The sequence below is a fragment of the Tachypleus tridentatus genome, chromosome 6, assembly GCF_004210375.1.
Source record: "Tachypleus tridentatus isolate NWPU-2018 chromosome 6, ASM421037v1, whole genome shotgun sequence".
In the NCBI taxonomy this organism is placed as follows: domain Eukaryota; kingdom Metazoa; phylum Arthropoda; class Merostomata; order Xiphosura; family Limulidae; genus Tachypleus; species Tachypleus tridentatus.
Genome location: NC_134830.1, coordinates 112,550,171 through 112,576,027, shown reverse-complemented (window position 1 = coordinate 112,576,027; position 25,857 = coordinate 112,550,171). Strand labels below are relative to the sequence as shown.

General features: G+C 31.4%; 1 protein-coding gene across 9 annotated transcripts in view; it reads left to right on the top strand.

The window, feature by feature from the left end:
• Positions 1-25,857, top strand: part of Dhc98D (Dynein heavy chain at 89D) — a 157,299-nt gene that overhangs the window by 62,812 nt on the left and 68,630 nt on the right. For all 9 annotated transcript variants that reach the window (XR_013029508.1, XR_013029509.1, XR_013029510.1 and 6 more), the window contains 12 exons: positions 905-1,195; positions 2,124-2,240; positions 7,781-7,881; positions 11,078-11,261; positions 11,800-12,087; positions 12,354-12,542; positions 15,154-15,300; positions 16,728-16,919; positions 19,366-19,484; positions 20,679-20,973; positions 24,565-24,825; positions 25,494-25,701. Coding sequence is in view for 6 of the 9 variants with exons in the window: in XM_076507016.1 (XP_076363131.1) it covers positions 905-1,195; positions 2,124-2,240; positions 7,781-7,881; positions 11,078-11,261; positions 11,800-12,087; positions 12,354-12,542; positions 15,154-15,300; positions 16,728-16,919; positions 19,366-19,484; positions 20,679-20,973; positions 24,565-24,825; positions 25,494-25,701 (2,392 nt within the window). In the remaining 3 variants the exon portion in view is untranslated. The remainder of the gene's footprint in view (positions 1-904; positions 1,196-2,123; positions 2,241-7,780; positions 7,882-11,077; positions 11,262-11,799; positions 12,088-12,353; positions 12,543-15,153; positions 15,301-16,727; positions 16,920-19,365; positions 19,485-20,678; positions 20,974-24,564; positions 24,826-25,493; positions 25,702-25,857) is intronic.

The following is a 25,857-nucleotide window of genomic DNA, read 5'->3' as shown; positions in this document are numbered from 1 at the left end:
ATTGATCTATGACAATTTAACTTCTTCTCTTTTAGCAGTTAGCATACATATGATAAAGTAAGTACTGATGCATGAAAACTGCCTCATTTAGCAGTTGTACATGTAAATGCAGGAGATGAGATAAAGGTAGAGTAAAGCAAATACTGGTTTATGACAACTTAACGTCCACTCTTTTAGCAATCAGTAAATATGCAGGCAGGAACACCTAATAAAGACAATCTAGGACAACTTAACCACCTCTCTTTTAATCAACACTACACAAGCATGCAGGAACTTGTGATAAACATAGGTAATGTAAAACAAAGATTATGACAATTTAATCTTCCTTTTTTTTAACGTTACTTTTTTCTTAATAAACACTCAAAATGCTAACTCCTAATTGTAACTGAATTTCAGTTGCAGACATTTAAAAACATGACCTGTCTTCATCAGGGTTAAAGACAGGTAGACCTGTCAAAGACCCTAGAACTTTACCAGATTTTAATGCAATTTATCAACATTTTGATTCGTTGTGTTTCTTGTAAATTTCTATTGTTCAAACAGTGTTTATGACTTTAAAGCTATAGTGATGTTTCTTCACATAGAAGTTTTTTAGCTGATAATTAAAACATTCATTTTTTCTTAATCCCTAATAATACAGAATTTGATGTTTTATATTCTGTTCCCATGATTCAAAGTGTATAATCCTATTTGTTTCTGTAGACCAAGTAACAGTATCATCTTAATGTACATAAAATCAAATGTTCAAATGTACCAACATGCATGACATACTTGATTATAAACTTGCTATTATTTTGAAGCTAATTTAGATCCAAAAGTGAATAACTTTTAAAATAACTAAAATAATAAGTGTCTGTGGGTTACAATGCAGAAAAAATAACTTGCATTTTAAATGTTGTCCCAGATGTTTGACAACGTAGCTAGTCTGAAGTTTGAGCAAGAGAAAATGACAAATGGTGATGAAGACATTACTGCAACAGCCATGATTTCTAGTGAGGGAGAAGTAATGTCATTTCGTCGACCAGTCCCAGTTGTTGGTCGTGTTGAGGAATGGATGATTGGTGTTCTTCAGGAGATGAGGGCTACTAATAGGTTTATTACCAAAACAGCTATTTATGAATATGGCAAGACAGACAAGCAAAGAACTTCTTGGATGCTTGACTTTCAAGGAATGGTGTGTTTGGCAGCTAACCAGGTAAAGTTATGGAAAACATTTATTTAGAAAACTATAGCTTGTATACATTCAAACAGTGAATGGCCCTTGTAAAAGTGATCAAACAATTTTATGGATGTTTTTATAAATATTAATGTTTAAGTGGATGAATAAAAACAAGAAGTAAAGGTTGAAACTAATCAGTTCCTAAAGTTATGTATAAGTGACTGATTTTTAAGTGTGTTATCACAGTCTTCTTTCAATATATCGCAGGCCAGCTGATACTGGTATTAACACTTTTGCTAATATAGCAAACGTTGAACGTTGTACTCTGCTTTATTAGTAAAAGTGTTAATACCAATATCAGCCATCATGACATATATTTTTACTTCAAGTGGGTTTCTCGTCATGACAAGCCTTTTTCACGTTTGTGAACTGTAGTATATAGTTTCTTATATGTAAAATACAATTGTTCAATAAATATATTTTGTTTTATTGTTAGATGCAAACAGCAACTACTAGTGGACGTTGATGTTATAAAAAGTTTGAAACAACTTTTCTACTATATTCATGTATTATTGCTGTAAGTGGTTAAATTTGGCTAGGGTTAATGAAATATTTTTCTGAAACTATGTAATTCAGTTTGATATTTTGTAAGTTGTTCCTCACAATAGGTTTAAAGGATATCACATTTTCAAGTTGATTTGTAAAAAAATATTAGCTATAAAAACACCAGAGGAGTCTTTCATAACACTCCAACTCCCTGATTAATTTTCTTTAGGACATTGTTTTTGCCTTCACTTTTGTGACGTTTACTACAATGAAGATGCAGCAACACTTCTGGTAGTCACTGAGATACTGATCTCACAGAAATTTGTAGCCTAAAATTAATATACATGAGACTTATGAATTTAAACTATGATATACTTATCTTAGTTGTTAAAAACAACATTTGTTACTCATTTGGTAGGTCTGGTGGACAGCAGAGGTGGAATATGTATTTGATAAAATCAAGAAAGGAAATAAAACAGCAATGAAAGACTATGCCCAACATCTCCATGCACAAATTGATGAACTTGTCTTCAAGGTACATTGACAGAGTTTTTACTGTATATGTAATACTGTTAGTGGGTTGACCCAGGCCAGAAATTTTTGCGATATTGTACATGTCCCTCTCCCAGTATAGAAATCAACAAGGTCAAGCTTTTTATGTCTATGTCAAGCCCTGAATTTCTTTATTTACATGTGGAGAGACCAGAAGCTTTTTTTACATTTTCAAGATGAGATTTAATTGTAAAAATTATAAATAAATTGATATTTTTATCAGTTTTGTTTCAAAGACAGGATTTGGATTTAGTGATGCAAAGGATTATTTGACACTAATTATTACTAGTTTATTTTAAAGTCAAAAATAAATTGTAGATCTAAAGAAGAGTTTGTTTGGGGGAAAAAAGTATAGATACATATGCACAGGTTATCTAGTCACACTAAAGTTTTAAAAACTGTGTTTATTGTAATAGAAACCAGTTATATTGCTTTACACAATTATGCTAATAAAATACTAAGAGCCAATGGACTCCTTCTGAACAATGGGTAACATTGCAGTTTTTGTGTGTCTAGCCTTTTTTAATATATTTGCCATATTCTTTGTATCTAAATACGAATCCTTTGTAGTCTGAGACTTGTTTTGATTCAAACTCTCAATTTTATCAGTATTATAACAGTCCTCATCACCATTACACATGTAAGCCTGCTCTGTCTCAACCCTTTTAAGACGGGTCACAGGAGAAAGGCCACGTCATCATATTTGTTGACTCACATTCATAATTTTATTGAACTACTATTTTCTGAATTTATGTCACTACAGTTTGGTGTCAAACTGTAGATTATAATTAAAATTTTCATATTACACATTATTTAATTTCTTAATTTGTAAGTAAATATTAAAAACACACCAAAACATCGATTTTTGTGTGTCACATGGTATGATGAATGCAGCAGTGATTTAAATTAAATGTTTGTGATGTTTGGGAACTCAAAGTACCAATATTTACAAGCTAGAATATAAAATGGGCATCTTTTATTTTTTCTATTTGCTGAATTATCACTATATTTCGTGAATCAAAAACAATGATCTTATTCTATTTTTGGAAATTGCCCCTTATTTAAACTTACTGAATAACCAATAAACATATGAATAACCAGTAAAAGCTCAGAATGTCGCCTGAGTAATTTTCTCAGCTATTTTCAAATATAATGGCATCCTCTCTTCTTTTTAAGACAAACTTTTGTGCTGGAAAATTGAGTCTTTGATTCTCAAAATTTCATATTTTTTAAACATAAATGCAGCTTATTTACTAAATTGTATTGATGAAGTAATTTATGATTTTTTGGCTATTCAAATGTATATATAAAACTAAAAAAAATTTTGTTTCACATCCTCCACTTGTGAATTTTTGAAGCTTTGCAAGCGATGAAAAACAGCAATCGAGAACAAAGGTCTTAACTAGAAGAGATAATTATTTGCTTTATTTCTTTCTTTACTCTTTTATGTTTTAAGAAAAATAAGTTTAAGAATGTGTTTGTAAATAGTAGTAATCTACATACATGTACAATGTATATAATTGAAATGAAGCTGTTCACTAAAACACAGCCAACACTGGTCACTTTATGAAGACTAAAGATCAGTTTTATATTTTTGGATATGGTAACATGAGTGCATATGTGCAATGCTGTTGTAACTCTTGTATTGTTAGCCAAGCATGGCTGGAAGGTCAATGTGATAAAAATAATAAATATGTATAATATTATGATATTTAAGCTATTTAAATATAAAAAATGATGTTTTTGTGTTATAAACCATAGTCATTCTTGAATGAAATGGCATAATTTATATTTATTTATTAATTTTTTATGGTAATTACAAGATAGGTCAAACTGATTGTACCTCTACAGAGATTCATTAGTGAAAATAGCATAAAATATAAAGGTTTTTCTTAAGAAACACTTGATAAAACTGTCCAGACAATATAAGAATTTTGCAAGTGAAATTTGAAAATTTTCTAATTTATGAAAGTAGTTTTAATTATAAAATGAAAATTACTTTGCATATTCGATAGACAACATGTGAAAAGAACAAGAAGGCTGAGAAAAACTTTGCTTAACAAGCCTTAAGTCTTAATAAATAATTTGATCTTTTGCATGCAAAATCATTGTAATTTTTACTGATAATCTAACAGATTTCCTGAACCTACACTTACTAATTTAAAAGTAATAACATAGAAACTATAACAAGTACAAAATGGTTATGAGGTCAGTTCCAGGGACTGAACCTGTGCTAGAAAGGTTAAACAATTGTAGTTGAACTCACACTTGGACATTTTTTACCTCCACATGTGATGAGTCTGAAGAGGATTACAGGGGCAGATGTCTTTGTTATTATTTTTGGAGAAAAGTATCCATTCTTGTCTTGTTGCCACCCAGTTCGGATTGGTGAGAGGATAGAAAGATGAGCTTCCAAGACATCATTCCCGATGAGAGTCTGAACATAATTTATATTCTCTCAATAATTTGTTTGGTAATGGAGAACAGTTATCATAACTTCTACTGATTTTAACTGTGCAGGAGGTATATCCACTGTAGTCCCAAACTTGGTGAGGCTTTTGTATTTTTGTAGATTCTTTTCCTGACAAGTTTGTCAATTATTACAAAGGTTCTTTTTTAATCATATTTTTGCATACACTTCTGACAATGTGCTGCATAGTTGGTGGCCAATTTCAGCTGCTCCAATGTGAGATGGTATAAACCTGGCTTTAATCTTCACATCAGTATGAAATTAAAGCTTTTGAATTGTTTCTAACTTGTGAATGTTGTATATACTGACAGCTGCAATATCAGTGTCTGGATATCACACCATTACATTAGGGAATTTTCGAGAAGCATTGGCTACATGAAGTTAAATCTACATATCTCTTTGTTCTTGTAAAGAGAATAAATCTTCTTGGTCTACAGCTGTTTCCTGTATGAAAGAGGTACGAATTCTGCTACATTGCACCATGGTTCTGACAGGAATTTAACCAGATTTTCTTTATTCTTAGATTTGCATAAAATTTCCAATGAACTTATTTCATAGAATTAGGATGGGTGTTTTGGAACTATGAATTTTAATTTATTGTTGTCTGAGGATTGTCTTCATACATGCTGAAATGTAAATACTTGCATCTTTTACATCATGAAGATTGAAGACAATATCTACTTTTACAGCACTTGTGGCTGTATAGAAACTGACATACTTTTCTAAAGACCAACTCAGCAAGTTCTCCAAATAACTTCTTGCCTGACTATTTACATAACAACCATGCCATTCACTATTCAATCTGTGGGCATGTTAGATGCTGACAGTTCATTCACTGATTATGTTTTGTTTTAAATCATTCAATGGCTTATTCTTTGCAGGTACCCTCAGAGTGTGCTTGAGAATATGGAACTGGAGAAAGCTCTTGTGTGGAACTTTTTTCTCATTAGTTTCTCATGTTTGTACAACAACTACAAGATTACTAATGACTTACTGATAGTTACTGCTTTGTTGATACTAACTTTGATTATAGCTTCTTGCTTAGAGTTGAAAATGCTGTGATGTTGAGCTTGTGTACTACATCAAAGAATTTAGGGGTGTTTGGAGTTTGTATTCAACAAGTTATTTTATTGCTTTGAGTCCTGTATCGTTTGCTGTGACCACTTTAGTGTTAACTTCTAAAGATGCAGCATTTCAAATTGCAGTGGTGGTGAATGCCATCAAGATCAAAATATATTTCTAGCTGTTTTAATTAGAATACAACTTCTTATATCATACTAAGAATTATATGTCAAACATTCTTACTTTTATCTTGATATTAACTTTTAATTTTATACTTGTAATGAACTGAATATTATATTTTTATTTTAATATCTATGTTTGTTTCAGTTTAACACATTTTTAGAAGTGCACATAACTTATATTGTTAAATGTGTATTGCGAAAATCCCATCTGTTATATACATTTTTAGAAGATTCTCGAGCATAAAAATCAACAATGTACGATGTGTGTATATATAAAATACTAGTATTGTTGAGAATGTGCCTTAGCTGACATTTCTAGAAAATCGTCTCTGAAGTTGATAAAAGGTAACCAATGCAATGCTGGGAGGACAGGTTTAATAATATTGTTGGTTTGCTATAGTAAATGTACTACAAACTTCAGAAGCTATTGTGATAGACTCTTATTAATCAAAAAACTAAAGATATTTAATGAAGAATGGTTATAAGTTTTGAAGATTAAAAGCCATTTAACTTCTGCAAATTAAATTCAGATAGTAGTATTTCTGTGAGGACATTAGACATTGTCATCTGTGTAAAACATGTGTGTGCTCACTGAAGCAGGTAGCTAGCTAGCCATCAAAAGTGTACTGGTGTATTAACATAGAATTAATTTACTCTTCATGAGTCATTGATAAAAGATTCAGTTCCAGATCAGTATTGTTTGTAAGTTTGTAAACCCTTTGTATGTAAATCATTATATGTAAATTTTTGTAAATTTTATTGTTGTTTATATATTAAAATATATTTGTGTTAAGAAAGAAAACTGTGGTTATCAGTCTTGTTGACAAATATCATAAATTTGATACATATTGACATTCAATTAACTTCTAAATTAAAATTTCCAACTATCTGATATTGTAATGCATAATGTACATAACATAATAAATTGAAGACTCATCCAAGATAAGTTATAATGTGTAACATACTGCAGTTTCAAATACAATATGTGTTTAAAGCTATTTACACCTTTAGGAAAGAATGATGAAGTTTGGCATGCTAGTAATGAAGATTACTTTCCCAAACAGTCATGCTTTATTTTCTTCCCCTGCATTACTTTTTCCATGAGATCAGAGAACGGATGTGTTAGTGATGTCTCCCTCCTCTTGTTATACTTTCCACAAAGGTGTTAATGTCTTTTTTTTATGATATTTTAGTGCATGATTAAAAAAATCAAAAACACAAACATTCATTGGAGCTGCATCACGAGCCTAGGCAATTAAATACTTTGATTCTGATTTCTTTGATTGTTTTTACTTATGAAAGCAATCATTATTTTCGTAATATGTCTGGATGTTTGTAAATTCTTGAATTTTAAGCCTCAATCATTTTCAGATATTTTTTATTATTATTTCTTAATGGTATGAGAAGAAATGCTGAGCTGCATCACAGTGGCTGTTTTTTTTAACCATGGTATTCACTTTGCAAAAGGTTAAGAAATGGATTTAAAAACTTTTGATGTTCTAAACACTTTACTCTGTTGGTTTTTCATGAAAAACTTTGAAGATTTCCTTATTAAAATTTTTGACCTGTGACTTAATCTTGTTTAGCAATTTTGTTGTATGAAACCAACCACCAGTCAAGCTTTGGAGTAATTATGCAAACCCACTCAGCACAATTTCAATTTATATGCAGGACATATATATATATTTATATCACATGAGCAGTCTTAATAATCTGATATTTGCAGGGAAATGGTAACTAATTTTTATGGATTTTTATGATATTTGTAAAAGCCCCTCTGCATTTTTAATGTAACAAATGTTTTTGTAGGTGAGATCACAGCTATCTAAGAATAACAGGAAGAAATTCAACACAGTTCTCATTATTGATGTTCATGCTAAGGATATTGTTGATGGATTTGTACGAGAAAGGTAAAAAAAATGATACAATACATATAACATTAACTTGGTGAACAACTTTTAATTAATAGGTAAACACTTTTAATATCATGCTAAATATATGAATAACCAAATATCTTAATAATTACAGTAAATATTAATAAATTTAAATATTTTCTTCTGCAATTAAACTGAATTTCTTGATCTGTGGGTGGGGAGATTGGCTGAAAAAGAAATAAGTGATAAAACTTGAGTAAAGAATGGTAGAAATATTTTTTTTTGTATATTAGGTACAAACAATCATTACTTTATTTGTAAGATTAGACAAACACTATATCAATCTTAAATAAGAAGACCTCATAAGAACTCTTTACCCATTAAGAAAGAAATACTCAACTCAAACAGTTTCAAATTATGCACTCAATTAACTCAGTGATGTCGAGAAAACCCACTTGTAGAAAATATATATGCAAAAACGGCTCATTTGGGTTGAGAAAATATTTTACATAGAAGAGCGAACAAAATTTCGACCTTCTTCGGTCATCGTCAGGTTCACAAAGAAAGAGGTAACTGACCGGAAGCTAACCACATGTTTGAAAGGGGTTGTGTAACTGAGTGTTGGAATGTAGATGGCGGTGTTAGATGTTTGAATATATAATTTTATTTATTTTATATTAATATAGGTATAAACGGATTCCTTTATATTGGTTTATTTTGGGTTTAAGTTGTTGTATAAGTAAGGGCTCTTTAATTTTGCGTTTGTTTATGTTTGTTTCTTTATTTAGTATTTGAGTGTTTTCTATGGTTATGTTGTGTTTATTTGACTTGCAGTGTTCGAAAACGTGTGAAGGTGACTTTTTATGTTCTTTGAATCTGGTTTCCATTTTTCTACTTGTTTCTCTAATATAGAAGTCGTGGTAGTTATCACATTGTATTTTATAAATAATGTTGGTGTGATGTTTGTCAGTGTAGTTTTTACATAGTATAGACCTCAGTTTTGTGCCTGGTTTTTGAATAAATTTGGTATTAACTGGAATGTCATATTTTGTTACTAATTTTTACCAAATGTTGGTTATTCGTTTGCTGATGTCAGGAATATATGGTTTACAGCAGTATATGGTTTCGTGATTTTTTTATTCGTGAGATATATTTACTTTAGTTGGTTGATTTTGCTTTCTGTCTAGGTGTGTGCGTATAATGTTTTCTACGGTTTGTGGAGGAAACTTATTGATGTTGATGAAGTATTGTTTTATTTTGTTTAATTCATCATTAATTTTATCTGGTGAGCATAGTTTTATGGCTGTGTTTATTTGGTTTCTTAGTATGTTGAGTTTTTGTTTTGTTTCATGTGCTGAGTCCCAAGGAATGTATAGTCCAGTATGGGTGATTTTTCGGTGGATTTCTGTTTTGAATTGTGTGTCGGTTCTTGTAATTTTGAGGTTAAGAAATGATATTTGATTGCTTTCTTCCTGTTCACATGTGAAGTTAATGTTGGGATGTATAGAGTTAATGTGATTGAAAAATTAAATATGTGTTCTGTAGATTTGAATCCATAACCGTGTCATATACATATCTGTACCAGTATAGTGGTGGATGTAATGCTGTGTTAATTGCTTGTGTTTCAACTTGTGTCATAAAAATATTGGCTAGAACTGGTGATACTGGGTTGCCCATGCTTAGGCCATTTGTTTGTATATAGTTTTGGTTGTTGAACATGAAGTTTGTCTTTATCGTGGTGAATTCTATGAGGGTTGCTAACTGGTTACTGGGAATGTCTATAGTTAGGTTAGGGTCTCGGATATAGAGTTCTAAGGCTATCTTGCAGGCTTCAGTGGTTGGAACTTCTGTAAAGAGGGATATAACATCGAAACTGGCCATTAAGGCTTTATGATTAAGTTGATTTAGATTAGACTTGAAATTAAAAGAGTCTTTGATGAATTAGCTGGCTGATGTTACATATTTGGAGAATGCCCATGCTATGTATTTACCAAGATTGTAATTAAACGACTCATATGTGGACATTATTGGTCGTAATGGACAATCTGGTTTATGAGGTTTGGGGATGCCGTATGTTTGGGGTGTGCGTGAGTCGGTTTTACGTAGGTAGGAATAAAGTGTTTGTGAAATTGTGTTGGCTTTTTTCATTTGTAGTAGCAATTTCTTCAGTTGTGTCTCGTGTGTCTTTGTTGGATTTGTGTGTATTGGTTTAAATTTGTTCGTGTCTGATAGGATGTTATTCATTTTTTTGGATGTATTCATTCGTGTTCATTATGACTATAGCGTTACCTTTATCTGCTTTTAGAATTTTTATGTTTTTGTCTTGTTTTAGGTTTTTAATGGAATTAATGTCTCTTTTTGTAAGGTTGTTTTCTGTTTTGTGAAATTGTGTTGATGGTTTTGTGAGAAAATTCTTTGAAAAAAATCATTTAAGATGTTGTTTTTAGGTGTTTCTGGAAAATATAAATATAAATATAAAACTGCCACAACATTTAGGCTTTGTCTCTGATTTTTACTCTATGTTACAATCACCTCATTGACTGAACAAGTATGAAAAATTGTAAGTATGACATACAACCCATTCGCTATTGTGTATCATGGCCATGTGTTACCATCAATTGAAATCAACTGATGTAATCATGAAGTAAACCAGATCGTTAGTACCTTGAATATTTGGAAAAGACAAAGAATAAACAAATAAATATTTTGATTCATGAATTGTCTATAATCTTATATTTCTAAATAAAGTGATAGATTAATAACTTAGTGTCAGGTTAGAAATCAGTGGAAGACATCTTGCATAAATCCATCAACCAGCTCAACATCACTGCTAGATCACTGGTCGTAACAGATATCATGAACAAAAATGATGAACAAAGTATACTGCACTCCTTTTCTTCTTGTAATTGCATATGTTCTCTCATTTTCATACTTTTATGTGCATTATTATGCAAAAGTGTTTTGCTTTAAGTTACTTTAAGTTTTATTGTTGACAGTGGGCATTGCTCACTATCCCTTGCCTCTAGTTTATTGGCTGAAAATTAGGGGTAGCTGTGCACAAATGATGTTTCTGTAGCTTTATATAGAAAACCTGAAATTAACTAAAACAAAAAAAGGTAAATAACTTTCACACAACTAGACAGTGACAAGGATAAGGAAATGAAACAAGTTTTGTTTTTGTAAATATGAATGTACATTTGTTTTATAATAAGCAATTTTTTCTTTCTCACAGTATTCTGGATGCCCAGGAGTTTGAATGGGAGAGCCAGTTGAGGTTTTACTGGAATAAAGACCTTGATGACCTGATGGTACACCAGTGTTCTGGAGTGTTCCATTATGGATATGAGTACATGGGGTTAAATGGGCGATTGGTAATCACTCCTCTCACTGATCGAATTTATCTGACAATTACACAAGTAAGAAACTCATTGAGAAGAATATGGGTGATTGATTGAGAGTTTCCTCTTAATTAATTTTCTGATTTTGTCCTGTTTCTTTAAATATAAGATCATCCAGTTGGTATGTTTTAAACTATCAAAACACAGGTGATGAAATTTATCTGACCATCACACAAGTAAAAAAAACTCATTGATAATAAAGTGAGAAGGAGTGATTGATTAAGAGTTTCCTCTTAGTTAATTTTCTGATTTTTTAAAATGTAAGATCATTCAATTGGTATATTTTAAACTATCAAAACACAACTGTTAAACTAAGTTTCACACATTAAAAGTGTACTTAATTGTAGTACTTTTTGGCAACTCTAAAATTGTGTGATAACTTCATTAGAAGTTATTGTTATATGTTTCTATTTCAGATTCGCAACTTTATAGTTGTTGTATTGGCCTGCTTATCTCTCACTTCTGTGACATAAAGTGTATGTAATGATATTACTGATGACGTCTGTATGCTCCCTTCATCCTTGCACATTCTTTTACTACACTTCTTCCTTTCCAGGCACTCTCTATGTATCTAGGAGGAGCTCCTGCAGGACCTGCAGGGACAGGAAAAACAGAAACCACTAAAGATCTAGCTAAAGCTTTGGGTCTGCTGTGTGTTGTCACCAACTGTGGTGAAGGTATGGATTACAAAGCTGTAGGGAAGATTTTCTCTGGCCTTGTTCAATGTGGAGCCTGGGGCTGCTTTGATGAGTTTAATCGCATAGATGTGTCAGTGTTGTCTGTTATTTCTACCCAACTTAAGACTATACAAAATGCTCTTATCATGAAGCTAAAGAAATTTCATGTAAGTGACTATTTTTGATGGTTTATAAATTTGTTTGACTGTAGAAGTGAACTAAATTGTTATGTTGGCATTCTTCCCAAACATATGTTTATGAAAACAAATATATATGAATGATAGGGTAATTTTTGATTATTTTTCACTTGAAAAAGAGTTTTATAGGTCAACTTTAAAGGTATGTGACATATGTTTAGCTATCTTTTACATACTTGCAAAATACTGCTTGATTTTCAAAGTGTTACTTTCATTGCTTTATTATAAATCTTCAGTTTGAAGGCCAAGAAATATCTCTAGACCCTAGAGTTGGTATCTTCATAACCATGAATCCAGGTTATGCAGGGAGAACTGAGCTCCCTGAGAGTGTCAAGGCTTTGTTTCGTCCAGTTGTCTGTATCGTACCTGATCTCCAGCTCATCTGTGAGATCATGCTTTTCACTGAGGGCTTCTTGATGGCTAAAGTAAGTACTGAGAATTGTAATTATATTGTTACATTTGTTAGGTGCAACTTATTATAACAAGAAGAAAAACCTTTGCAATTAAACATTTATTCCTAAGTTATTATAAAATTTCTTTATCCTGTTTGATTTTACCATATTTGATTTAAACTGGAAACCATTAATCGCATGGCATACATAAATATTTTTTGTCTCAAATCTTAAATACCAGAACATGGAAAAGCAACTTGATAAATGTTTGAAATGATTAGGATGGCTTCGCACTTCATTGTCTTTGATTTAACCAATATTGAAATATAATAGACTTCAAGTTTCTTTAGGAAAAGTTCTGATACCCTCCACCATCTTTCCATTAGACTTTTCATCCTGATTTATAAAGATATAATTGTATTTTGAATATCCAATAATTTTGAACATTTTTGTTATTGACATTTTTTTTATCTTAAACACGTAGTTACCCTTAATGACAAGTTTTGTATAATATATTTAGTTCATATCAGTAAGTACAAAACTGACATGGAGCCTTACTGTTTTTTTTTGTTGTTGTTGTTCAGTGAAAAGAAAAACTTTCAAATTAAACATTTACAAGATCAGAAACTTCCATATTGGAGAAGGATTATGGATATTAAATATTTATTGTTTGTACTCTGGTTTTTAGTTTTTCAATTGAGCAATTAGTAAAAGTTTTATGCTGTAAAACTTGATTTCAAAAGATAGGCTATTTACTGTTGTATAGCATCTTTGGCATTTTATTATAACTCCACCAGAAGCTATCAATATTATTTTGTTTCTCTCTTTCACAGCTCTTTCCTTATTGAACTAATCTAGTTACCCATTACTTCTGTGTGTACCTAAAACTCAACTACATATTTGAACAATTCAGTATTTTAAATAACCTATAAAATGCATTAATAAAAAAAGTAACATTTGAAGTTTCTATTCACCAGAATGTCAAGTCAAATTAAAAAATTGCTTGATTTTCAGAATATCCTTTTAGGCTTTATTATAAACAAACTGGGGTACCCATTCTTTGTCCAGGTTGTGAACGTAAAACAAATGTGTGAGTGGATGCTATGATAACTTTCACACAATTTATTTATAATGTAATACTACACTATTTATTGTTACTTTACCATACATTTTGTATAAGCTTTAATAACTCAATATATATACAACATACATATATATACTTAATATGGTATACGCTGTATGATGATCAGGGTGATCTTGTAGGAAGAGCAAGCAGCCAGGTAATAGTGGTAGATGTGCATTTGGTTGTCTGCTTTCTAACCCACCTCTCGGTCTTCTTCTACAGTGTTTAATATAATTGATTAATTGTCATTCATTAGCTGCAGAAGTGTATTGTAGGTCACAGTTAAAAGGTCACAGGTCAAAGTAGAAAGTGGTTATAACTCAAGAAAGGGCTCTTCATTTCAACTTTATGGTGGCTATTGGAGTACAAACTTCATTTGAAGTTATATATTATTTGTAGTATGATTGCTGTATGTGCTATTTGAATATTCTGTTGGGGATTTTTTGCCTTATAATAGAAAACATACATTCAAGATTGCACTGAGAAACAAAACTGATACTGTAAACATCTCCATACCCCAGTTTTAAGTTAAGTTGGAACGAGACCCATTTAGGCCAAAGTGGAGAAAATTGTTCATTAATTTCTTTGCTAGTGAGTATAGAAAAACTTTGAACAAGTTTTTTTGTGGATGTTTTATTTTTTTACAACTCTATTTATGTTTTTCATAAGTCTATTCAGAAAAATCTAAGTATTTATTATATCTCAAGTACAATTTTTGTAGAGTATAGTCTTTTTTTAAACAGTTTCTCAAGTGCTTGAATGACATAAAACTATTCATTTATTTTAATAATCATTATGATATTATGTTTGGAAGAAAGTATTGTTCACACAAATGTGAAGTTTCTGTTACTCCATGATAAAACGTTAGCTCACTTTCTTGAGGAATAGATAAAGTAAACAATTTGCCAGTCAAGGCTGCTAATGTATTTAGATCCACCTTTAACTAAGTTCCTATGGTACCTCTTATATCTCCTATGATATCTGATAGCTAAAGATTCATGTAAAGTAGTATAACATCATTAATAACAAACAAATACAGCTTCAGCACAATAAACCTACAAATATGGAGAAACATGAAGACATATGTAAGAGAAAAAGGATTAATTGGTTATCATTCTGTTTAAAGTATTCCTCCCATAATTCAATTTCCCTTAAAGTTTTTAACCATGCATTTGTAATTAAGACAAAATAAATATGTTTCATAATTTAAATTTAGTATTTATTTTTTCTACATAAAATATTTAACTTATGATTCTTTTGAAGAGTACTTAATAAGTAGTAGGCTAGTCAATGAATTAACAATTAAAGCCAAATTTACATCCTGTTTACGATAATAATTATTAAGATTGTATAATTTACTGTTATTTTTAAGTACTGTTTATCTACAAAGATGACTTGTCAGTTATTATGTTTAAGGTTAATAGTTTCTCAAAAGTACAGTTTACTGTGAAACTTTAGTATATAATTTTTAAGATAATCTCACTGTTCATTCATATTTCCTTATGTATTGTTTACACTTAGATGCTGGCCAAAAAGATGACTGTCCTGTACAAACTTTCCAAGGAACAACTATCAAAACAGCATCATTATGATTTTGGACTTCGGGCACTGAAGTCTGTTTTGGTGATGGCTGGTGAACTGAAGAGGGGATCTCCAGAATTACGAGAAGTGAGAATGGCACAAACATTTTATTTTTCTATGTACATTTGTGTGGGTGTTTTCGTTTTCATTGATGATATGGAACTTATTTCTTTCAGATTGTGTAAATTGAGAACAAGGCTATCACACAGTCACCTGACCTCCACGACAACTAGAGAATTAAGAACCTGATATGTGGAATGACAGGGGTAGTGAATGTTATTAGTAGAATGAAATAGACAAGACCTGATCTGAAGCTAAAGAAGAATAAACATTTTATTTGTAGAATCAGACAAAAGAAATACTGATCTTATTATTGGAAAAGACTAATTGTGATATTTTTTAGTTAAGAAGTAAAATAAATTGTACTTAAATATGAAGTAAAGATAACTAACATCATCAGGACAAATAATATCTAAAAAGATTAAAAATAAACAGAACTTCACTGGCTACTTCAAGACTACCATATAACTATAAAATTGCCTTCAAAGTGCACAATCAGGAAACAGTTAGACAAGAATCTAAGGTATTTGCTTTATTTAATAGCTTAAAACAGTCATATATATATATATGGGGTAAAGTAGAATACAATAAAATTGTTCTGTGAAACATTAGATATTTTCCATGATTGGGTTCAATTGCAGAATTCACACCTCAGACTAAATTTTTGTGCATAACATGGATATGATTTTGAATGTTGCAAAATATAATTTAGAAAACTTTAAAATTTTATAGAAATATATCCCATGAGAGAATGACATATCTATTACTTGCATACTAAAAGATAAACACAAGGTCCTTGTGAAGTAATTTTGTACATATAACATGCACATTAAATGTTAAATTCAGTATGGTGAAATTTAAGACATTATTTCAGAATCCATTTGCAAAAAGCTGTAAACTGATGAATATAAATTCAGTAATACATTGTTGCTTTTTTTAATTATCAAAGCTATTTGTCGTAGTAAAATCTACATTATAATTAAAACCTTATCATAGATTTTTATGGCTTATTCAAGTTAGACACATTTTTCAGACATTTGCATCAGTGTTTTTTTCATTCTTCAGAAATGTTTATTTTCATATCATAATCAGTAATTGAATAAGTTGTATTGTATTCCTTAAAGAATAGCAGACAATAAGCTATCACAAATTATTATCACAAAAAATACCTTTTTTTTTTCACTAAAAGAGCATGTCTTTTAAACTATGAAACAAAAACTGATCTTTTCCTAGTTGATATTTGTCACTGTCATACAAAAGGTTTATATTTTTTGTTGGTGCACTTTTATAGCCAATTTCATGTTCTCAGCATAGTTTCTTTTTAAATTGTTGAGAAATCTTAAGCAACTTGAGAAAAGAATCTTGCAGACATGAAATTATTTGACTCCATAATCTTTCAGTTTTTTATACATACATTGGTGTATATACTTTTTCTGTCTTTAATGTTTCTGTAGGACATGGTTTTGATGAGAGCTTTAAGAGACATGAATTTACCCAAGTTTGTTTATGAAGATGTACCTTTATTTCTGGGTCTGATTAGTGACCTATTTCCTGGACTAGACTGTCCTCGAGTACGTTACCCAAGATTCACTGATACTGTGGAAGAAATCCTAAAAGAAGATAAATACATCTTAATACCTGATCAGGTGAAAAATAAGCTTTTAATCAACATTCTGTTTATACTTCATATGTTGTATTAACCATTTCATTGCAGCTGAAACATATATTTTCCAGGCTCCTATCCCCTTACACTGTCACTGAAACAATTATTTAATGTTATCATTCAAATTTCCATGCATGATGTATGGTAGTAAAAGAAGTTGGAAAGTATTTATTGCCATATATGGTTTCTGCCAGTGTTTTTCATGCAATCCTTCAGTAACCAACAAGATGTCTAAGCAGAAGGTATGACACCTGCATGCCAATCTTGCCCACATTGCTAGAGTGACAAGTAGCAACCCTAATTACTTCATAAATATGCTTGATGTGCTTGACTCAGATAACTGAAAAGATAATGAAAATGAATCAGATGGCATACAAATGTATGGTGATGAGGAGGCAATAAGACAAGAGGATTCTAGCTCTCCATCCAGTGAGGATTGTCAAGGAGTTGAATCTGGACCCAGCAGAAAAAAGGTGTAAACAGCATCAACAATGGGAAACATTTGTCCCAGTTGCAGTTGGAGCACTGGGAAACATACATTCAAACCTCAGTAAATAGGTTAATAACAATAGTACTTCAAAGTTTCATATTACTCAGTCAGTATGAGAAGTACCTAGAGAAGACACAGCTTTTTAAAGTTAAGTACTGTGAGTGGTTTCTGTAGCTTTTCAAAGAGATTTGTCTTTTTGATTAAAATATCTCCAGAGTATCAAAACCACATATGAGATTCTAATACTTTTCCTCCAGTAGATTACACAGTTACAAGAACTTTGAAAGAATTAGTACAATAGTTTTTGTTACAATTGCATTCCAGTGATTTGTTTAGTGGGATTTGTTTTCTTGTAGTGACATATTTCTTTGTTGTTGTTTTTTAGTGACTAATTGATAGTTTTTCTTTATTTGTCAACTCTCATTATATGGTAATACTTCAGTGAGATATCACTAACAGGATCTTAAACGTTAGACTGATATCACTATTTTGAATTAAATTGCTGTGAACTTTTGATTTGAAAATAGCTGAGATTTTTTTTTTTTACATTTTCAAATAAATGTTTCTTCAGTTTTCATAAATTCATTTTCTGTAAGTTGAAAAGTTTTATATTTAGAATTTAGGTAAGATTCACCATCTTTTAGGGAAAGGTCATTATAAATGAGTTTCTTGCTGGCTCAATGAGAAGCTTCAGGCCTTGTAAAGATAAAATTCAAGATGTAATTGTCCTAGAAGATAAAGCACAAATATTTCTTGTGCAGTTTCACGTGAATGAACTACATATATGTGACCACTTTTTTTCTGATTAAGCAAATATTTTACTTTTATATTCATATTTATTATAAGAGTGCAGTAAATTCTATTAAATGTCTGTATTTTTTAACTAAATTGACAAATTTGATTTTGAGAATTCATCCAAAATGAAGATACTGGAATTACATGTTAGTCACTCTAACAGTTTTTCTACAAACTTAATTTGTTCTTTTCTTTTGGTGATTTCTTATACTTAAAGAAATTACAGTGTGTACTCTCTTTGTGTATTCACACTTTACATGTTTTTGTTATGATACATGTATATCATCTACTGAATATAAGCATGTGCCAAATTCTCAACATTTTGTTACTTAGATTTCACGTATTTCTTTTCACGTACAGCATGTATGCATTTAAGAGATATAAAACTGCACATATGTATTAGGAAGCTAACCCTAATTTGTTTACATACTTTTGACTCATTCATAATAAGACAGAGTTGTTCCAGAGTTACACTTGAATGCATCATGAAGAGAAAGGGAGAAGTTTGGAAGTAAGAATTATGTAAGAACTTTTACAGTAGGGTTTATAGATCTATTTAATATATCCTGTAAGGATGGAAGCTTGAAATTAGTAGAACTGTTTGAGTGGTTTCATATCTCCTTAAAGAAATGTAAGGGTAAACTGCCTTCCCTCAACTGCCTATAGACAGTGAAAGGGAGTAGAAACTGAGACATTGTGGGTATAAGCACTCATCTCTGTAACCACATTTGATATTCATATGCTTATTTGATTGTTAATGATGGCTAACTAGGGTAACATCAGTATTTGGATTTTGTCTGATAGATGGGATATCTCCAACAAATTTGGATACTATTGCCACAGACATTATCTGCTTTGACAGTAAGTTGATAGCCTAGATCAACAACAGTAATGTGATATATATATATATATATATATATATATACGTGATCAAATATATGTGATGTATAATTTAGAAGGTACTATTAAAAATGAAAAAATGACAATAGTTAAAGATATCTGTATATGCATTAAATACTTAAGTTTTGTTGTATGCATTAAAAGTATAATTTTAAAGGGTGTTTTTATGTTTAAATTTTATTAAATCGTATTTGTATGTAAGGTATGTATTTATGAGAGAACAATAATGATTCTGGATTTGCAGGTAGACAAAGTTATCCAGATGTATGAAACCATGATGACACGACATACAACCATGATAGTTGGACCAACAGGGGGAGGAAAATCTGTGGTCACTAAAACTTTAATTAAGACTCAGACTAAGTGAGCAGACTGAATCCAGAATTTTCTAGTTGAAATAAATGTTCTATAATTACAATTCTAATAATGAATTATATCAAATTTGTGACTTGAAATTAAGATCGTGTTAGAACTGAAACTAATCATAGATTTATTAGATCAAAAATGTAACTCAAAACTAAAATTGTTCATACCTGAAATCATGTTAGTGCTTTAGTATTGAAACTTGAATAATGATCAGATCAAAATATGGTGCTTAAAAACAGAACTTATCTTGCCTGAGATCCTTCAGGCAACTTAGCACTTATACTCAGATTAGGTGAAATTTGTGACTCAGTAAACAAAAATTATCATAACCCAAGATCAGGATTAGATTAACTCTTTAACAACTCAAACTAATTAAGATGTGGCTCAGAACAGAAATATCCACTGGATCAGAAACTGTAATGTTAAAGTAATCAGAGTTCTGATCATGTTTGTAAGCTTATCTCACATTTTAAGTCAGGTTCTGTACAATTAAATATAGGAACAGTGAAGAGAAATTGCTGATATTACTTTTAGAAATTCTAACAGCACATCAATAGTTAAGAAAAATGACTGTAAAAATATGTAATGAAACTTGCAACTGGAAGAATTTGAAATTTTGATTACTACAAGTTTATTAGTATTTTAAATTGTAATTTTTTGTTTCATGTATGCTAAGTCCAAAGGGCAAGTTTTATGTAATGCTTAATGAGCAATGGTCAGGTGTAAAGAATTTATATATCAATGTAAATTAATAGCGCCCCTAGTTATAACATATATTATTCTTAAATGATGAGACATAATTGAACATGAATACATTTGTAAGATAAATTAGATCTTGGTTATTTGACTTAAATATATCAAATATCATATTACATTAAATGGTGTATCATATATTATTTTCATTATAACATTATTTTCAGTTAAATTATATGTTTTCAGTACATTACATAATTTCTCAAAATGAAACTGCAGTGTAATGTCTCAGCAATTAAGAACAGTGTATTTGATTTTTAAATCAAAATCATCAATAAAATAATTATTAAAAATACTCTTCATTTATTTTTGGTATTTCAGTCTTATAGGTCTGTTCAAATTAGTGAATTTGAATTGTTTAGTGATTTATAACTGTTACTTTATTAATTGTGTGAAATTAAACAAAGTAACAGATGCCTCATAAATTTAATTTGATAGGCTGGGAACTCCAACCAAAGTTCATGCTTTAAATCCCAAGGCTGTCAGTGTGGCCGAGCTTTATGGTATTCTTGACCCTCTGACCAGAGATTGGACAGATGGACTTCTGTCATCAATATTTAGAGAGATTAATCGTCCTACAGAACGAGATGAACGACGTTACATCTTGTTTGATGGAGATGTTGATGCTCTTTGGGTAGAAAATATGAATTCTGTGATGGATGATAATCGACTTTTGACACTAGCTAATGGAGAAAGAATAAGACTGCAAAAGTATTGTGCTTTGTTGTTTGAGGTAAGTTGGATTTTTAGACTCCAGTCAAGTCTTCTCTTGTATACAATATTATTATTTGTGTTTTTTTTATTCAAGTATTTCTAAATGTCTCACTTGTTTTTTTTATCAGTTATTTTTTATGTACTACTTTCATTTAATTAATCTTCTATATGAGACACATAGTGTCTTGTCTGTGATAAATTGTAAACCAAATTATGCCAACATTTCATATATATATCTGGTATATGGAGGTCAACTGGACACTTATTTTACACAAATGTAATTATTTCTTAAAGAACAGATACAAACAGGTTTATCTGAACACCTTTTATATTTTATTTCTATCTAATATTAAGTAGTTCATTTGTTGGTAGTATTCATTTTTAGGCCAGCTGGTCCTCTTTAACATTCAATCTCTTACATCATTCATCATATTTTATTGGCATATAATCTTCCATTTGGGATTAATTACTAAATAGTAATAGATTTTTAATTTCTTTTCAATTAAATGTTTTATTACTTTGAGGTATATAAGCTTTGAAATCCTGATATGGTATTTACCTCCTTTCTTTGTACCTTTCTTACATGGAATGTCTGAGGGTCTTCACAGATATTCTGAGGGATTTTTACCAATTCTCCTCACTTTCTATCCTTCACTTTAGCCTGTACTTCATCCTAAACTCTGGTCTTACATATATAGTTTCTTTATTTTCATGACTCAGTTTTGACATGGTTATTTTACCCTTCGTATATCTCAGGATCTTACCGTTTTCTCATTTTTTGAAGCTTCATCTGTTTCCGTGATGACAAGAAAACCCACTTGACTGAAGAAGGTTGAAACGTTGTTTGCTCCATTGCTAGTGCTTTCTCTACCTGTACCAGCCATTTTTAAATATAAAATACTTCATCTGTTTGTTCCAGTCCTTGACAATATCAAGCCATGAGTTGTGTCAGCTAGATAGCAGTCTATCCTTACAGCTTTTGTCACCCATTTGTCTGTGTTGGAACCTCATATTCCACCTATTCCTTCAATCCCTTCCTCGTTCCTTCATTTCAATAGAGTATCACCTATTGGCACCAGTACCCTGAGGGTTTTGGTCCTGTGGGAGCTCAGCTATTGATGTTTCTACCTCAATGTTGATGGGTGCAATGGGTTCTTTTGGAAGATTTTGTTATCCACTTTTCTTACCCTTCTTGTCTCTCATTACCTGTTTCATTTTCTCCTACTTATGATCCCATCTGTCAGTGGCAGTTCAGGATTTACTTCACATTTTGCAATCTAACCATTTTACCATTCTCTGGAGGTTTTTCTTCACATTTTATTGTTGTCCCCACAACAACTGGGGATTGATAACCACTCACTGATTTCTCATCTCAACTACTTTATCATACTTTCCAAGTTCACACCATGGAATCTTTTTTTCCCCTCGAGATGAGTGTTTCCACCTGGGTAGTAAATGATAATAATAGATGTCTCCACCTAACCTTCATATCCCTTCAGAACTTCACTGTTGACCTTCTCTTCTGTTTGTCCATCTTGGAATGTTTTACCTATGTTGGGCACTCTCTCAGCTCCATACTTTTTTTTATTTCATTATCTGAGCTTTTGCTCATCATTTTGAGGCTTTGGGGTTGCAGTTCCATTATCACATGTACATATGGCTCCTTTTAGCTCATTTGAGCAGGAATTGACCACTCCACACACCACCTTCTTTCTGTAACAGCTCTAGTGGGCTCCTTGGTTACATCATAGGGGCCTTACTTCCCTTTGCATTTGAGATATTTTTTAACACCAACATCAGCCACACTCTATCTTCTCATTTACTTCAATGTTCCATGGACCATTTAGTTCTTTGTTCTCTCTTGGTTAGGTTACTTACTGCTTATGATCTTCTGTTGCTTTTGTGAATGTGGTCTTTCATGACTGCTTTGGTCTCTCTTGGTCATGCCTATGTGAGATCCCTGCAATGGACACTTTTCATAAGATAGAACCTTGGATAGGATCCTTTTTTGCCACCATTTATCTTCCTTTCTCCATGAGAGATTATCTGCAGTGGTGACTGGACTAAGCTTCCTCTCACATGTCTAGTTCATCCCTTCAGGATTGTAGGGCTGAGATCAGTCACCATGAAGCTTAGAGCTGTTGGTCTTCTGACAACACCTTCATGGTTATCAATTTTCTAGACCATCTCAGAAATTACATTACTTTCTTGCTACAATTAATTCACACATGCAGTTGAGTTGATTCATCACCTTACTAGTTGTTGTGGCTTCCTGATACACATTTCCTACCATCTGGAGTTGATCTGTTGCAAATACAGTTCACCCTCTTTGATTTGGAGCCCTCATCCTATCTTTGCATGGACTTCAGTTCTCAGCATCAAGGCATGGAATTCAAGTGAACCAATCGACTTACATTCTCACACAAGTTGAATCAATCTTCTCATTACTGGATGGCTAATTACAAATTGCTGTAGGATGTTGATCCTTGTGTATTACCCAGTAATGAGAGCAGGTCTTAGTCATTGATTACTGACTTGGAGGTGAAGACAATATAATCTTCATCCTACCCTCTTGTAGATATTGGTACCATATAGCAGAGGATTTTGGATGTAGTTGACTTGTCGAGTATGATCCGATGCACCCTATCCACTCTACACCTCACAATTTCCACCTTTTTGTTTTACGAAGTATACACACAGACAAAGAATATACATGACTCAGAAGTGGTATGGTTCCCCTTCTCTGGTCTCCAGATCTCTTTTTGTCATGGTCAGGGGTGTACTTTGGACAGTTTTTGGGGTGTTTTTGTTATTCTCTTGCAGCGGCTCTCCTCCTTCTCAGCATGAGATTTTAGCTAATCTTGTCAATAAGGGAAAGTGTGGTATCAGAAGTTATAATTTTTTAATACTGAAAATGTACTTTCATGTACTTACCTCTCCCACACTTCCCACCCTTCCTCCCTCCCCACTTCTCCAATGCTCACACCTTCTTCCAAACTTGGTAGAAGAGGGTAGAGAAAGTTTTGTGTCTCATGTGGGCATGCTATGCTACTATTTGTTGATGGTGATACACAATGATTTGTGCAACAGACACGTTCAAATATACTAATTCCAATGGGGTTGGGGGTGAGAGACTTGTGGCATATATAAAGAAGAAGTTCACATATAGAGGGCACCACTGAATGAGAATAGTTTGTTGTGTAACAGAATGTAAGTACCTATTGGAAATATATTTGCACTGTATAACTTTTTTATTGGGTAAAGGGGTACAAAATAAACTACTTTGCTATACTTTTTGTGTGTTATAGGCAAAATCAAGAATTACTTAGAATGTTTAAGAATAACTCTAAGGTTGAATGAAGGGAAACAAAACTTAAAAAGTCATATGTGAAACAGAAATTAGCTACAAACAATAGAATTTTATAACATTCCATGAATTTTCAAAATATTATAATACAGAATATATCTCAGTATTTTGTTTTACATAAAAGTATGTACATATTCACTGTAATGGGATATTCCAAGAAAATTGAGATGAATAAGATGAAAAACTGCTGGAATTATAAAATCTCGAGAATTTCTATGTTTATTTTTTTGTTTGGCATTTCAGGTTGGTGACTTACAATATGCTTCTCCAGCTACTGTTTCTCGCTGTGGTATGGTCTATATAGACCCCAAAAACCTTGGATATCACCCATATTGGGAACGATGGCGATTGAACCGAGATACTGAGTATGAACAGAAAGAATTTGGAATTCTCTTTAACAAATTTGTTCCAAGTTGTTTGGATTTGATTTTAGAAGGTGTGGTTCATGGTAGATCAGTTGGACATCGACTCAAGACTATTGTACGTTGCACTGATCTAAACCTGGTACAATGAATTTATTTTTACCCTACTGTATAAGATAACGTACAAAATTTGTACTGATTTTTTTTGTAATCCTGGTTTAATATATTTAGTGCTGGTATTTGATTGGCATTACAATTATATCTCATCCTCTTCAATTTTTTTTTCTACCTTTAAACAGTGTAGTCACTGATCTCTCATTACAAGTGATTAGCTGAACCTGAACATGCAAAATGATGATTAGATATACCCACATTAAACTCTATACTTTCTAGTAATTCTTAATTACTCACAACTAGAATTGGATCCAATTCTTATGTATTTGGTATCAGTTCTCTGCACTTTTTTTAAAGTAGTTTTGGTTAAGAAAATTATGGAAAAATTCATACTGGTTTCGATATGTTCATTGATAATGTAATATTCTTTATTGATTCAGTTTTCAGCCTTTTTAATTAACTTAGAAGTGATTTCTGATACTTTATTAAAAATACCTTAAACATACTGTGGAGTTGATAAAACAAAAACTCATTTTTCTCTTCAGTATTAATGTCTTTATGTGAAAGATGCATACCAAATGCTTTTAATCAGTTAAATATTAGCTATTGGTCAAATTGGATTGGCTTTAATTTGGAAATATGTAAAGAAATTGCTGAAATTTAATTAAATACAATTTTTTTGTTCTTATTTCTTAGGTGTCTCAGTTATGTTACATGTTAGATGCATGTCTTCCTTGTGACTGTATGTCTTCTACTGTTCTCGAATGCTTCTTCATTCAGGCCCTTTACTGGTCATTAGGTGCCACATTACTTGAAGATGGAAGAGAAAAATTGGATGCTCATGTGAAAGAGATTTGTGGACTACTCTCTGTCTCAGACACACCAGATAAGCCTGCTAGAGCAGGTTAATATGTTTAATCTATTACCTAAATTTTTTAGTCAGCACAACCACCCCTTTTGCTGGGTAGAGGTTTTGGTTTTAATTTATATAAATATGTTAATAATAGCTTTTAAATGTTAAGACTGCAAGTTTTTTTTTAACTTTATTATTGGGGAGAAG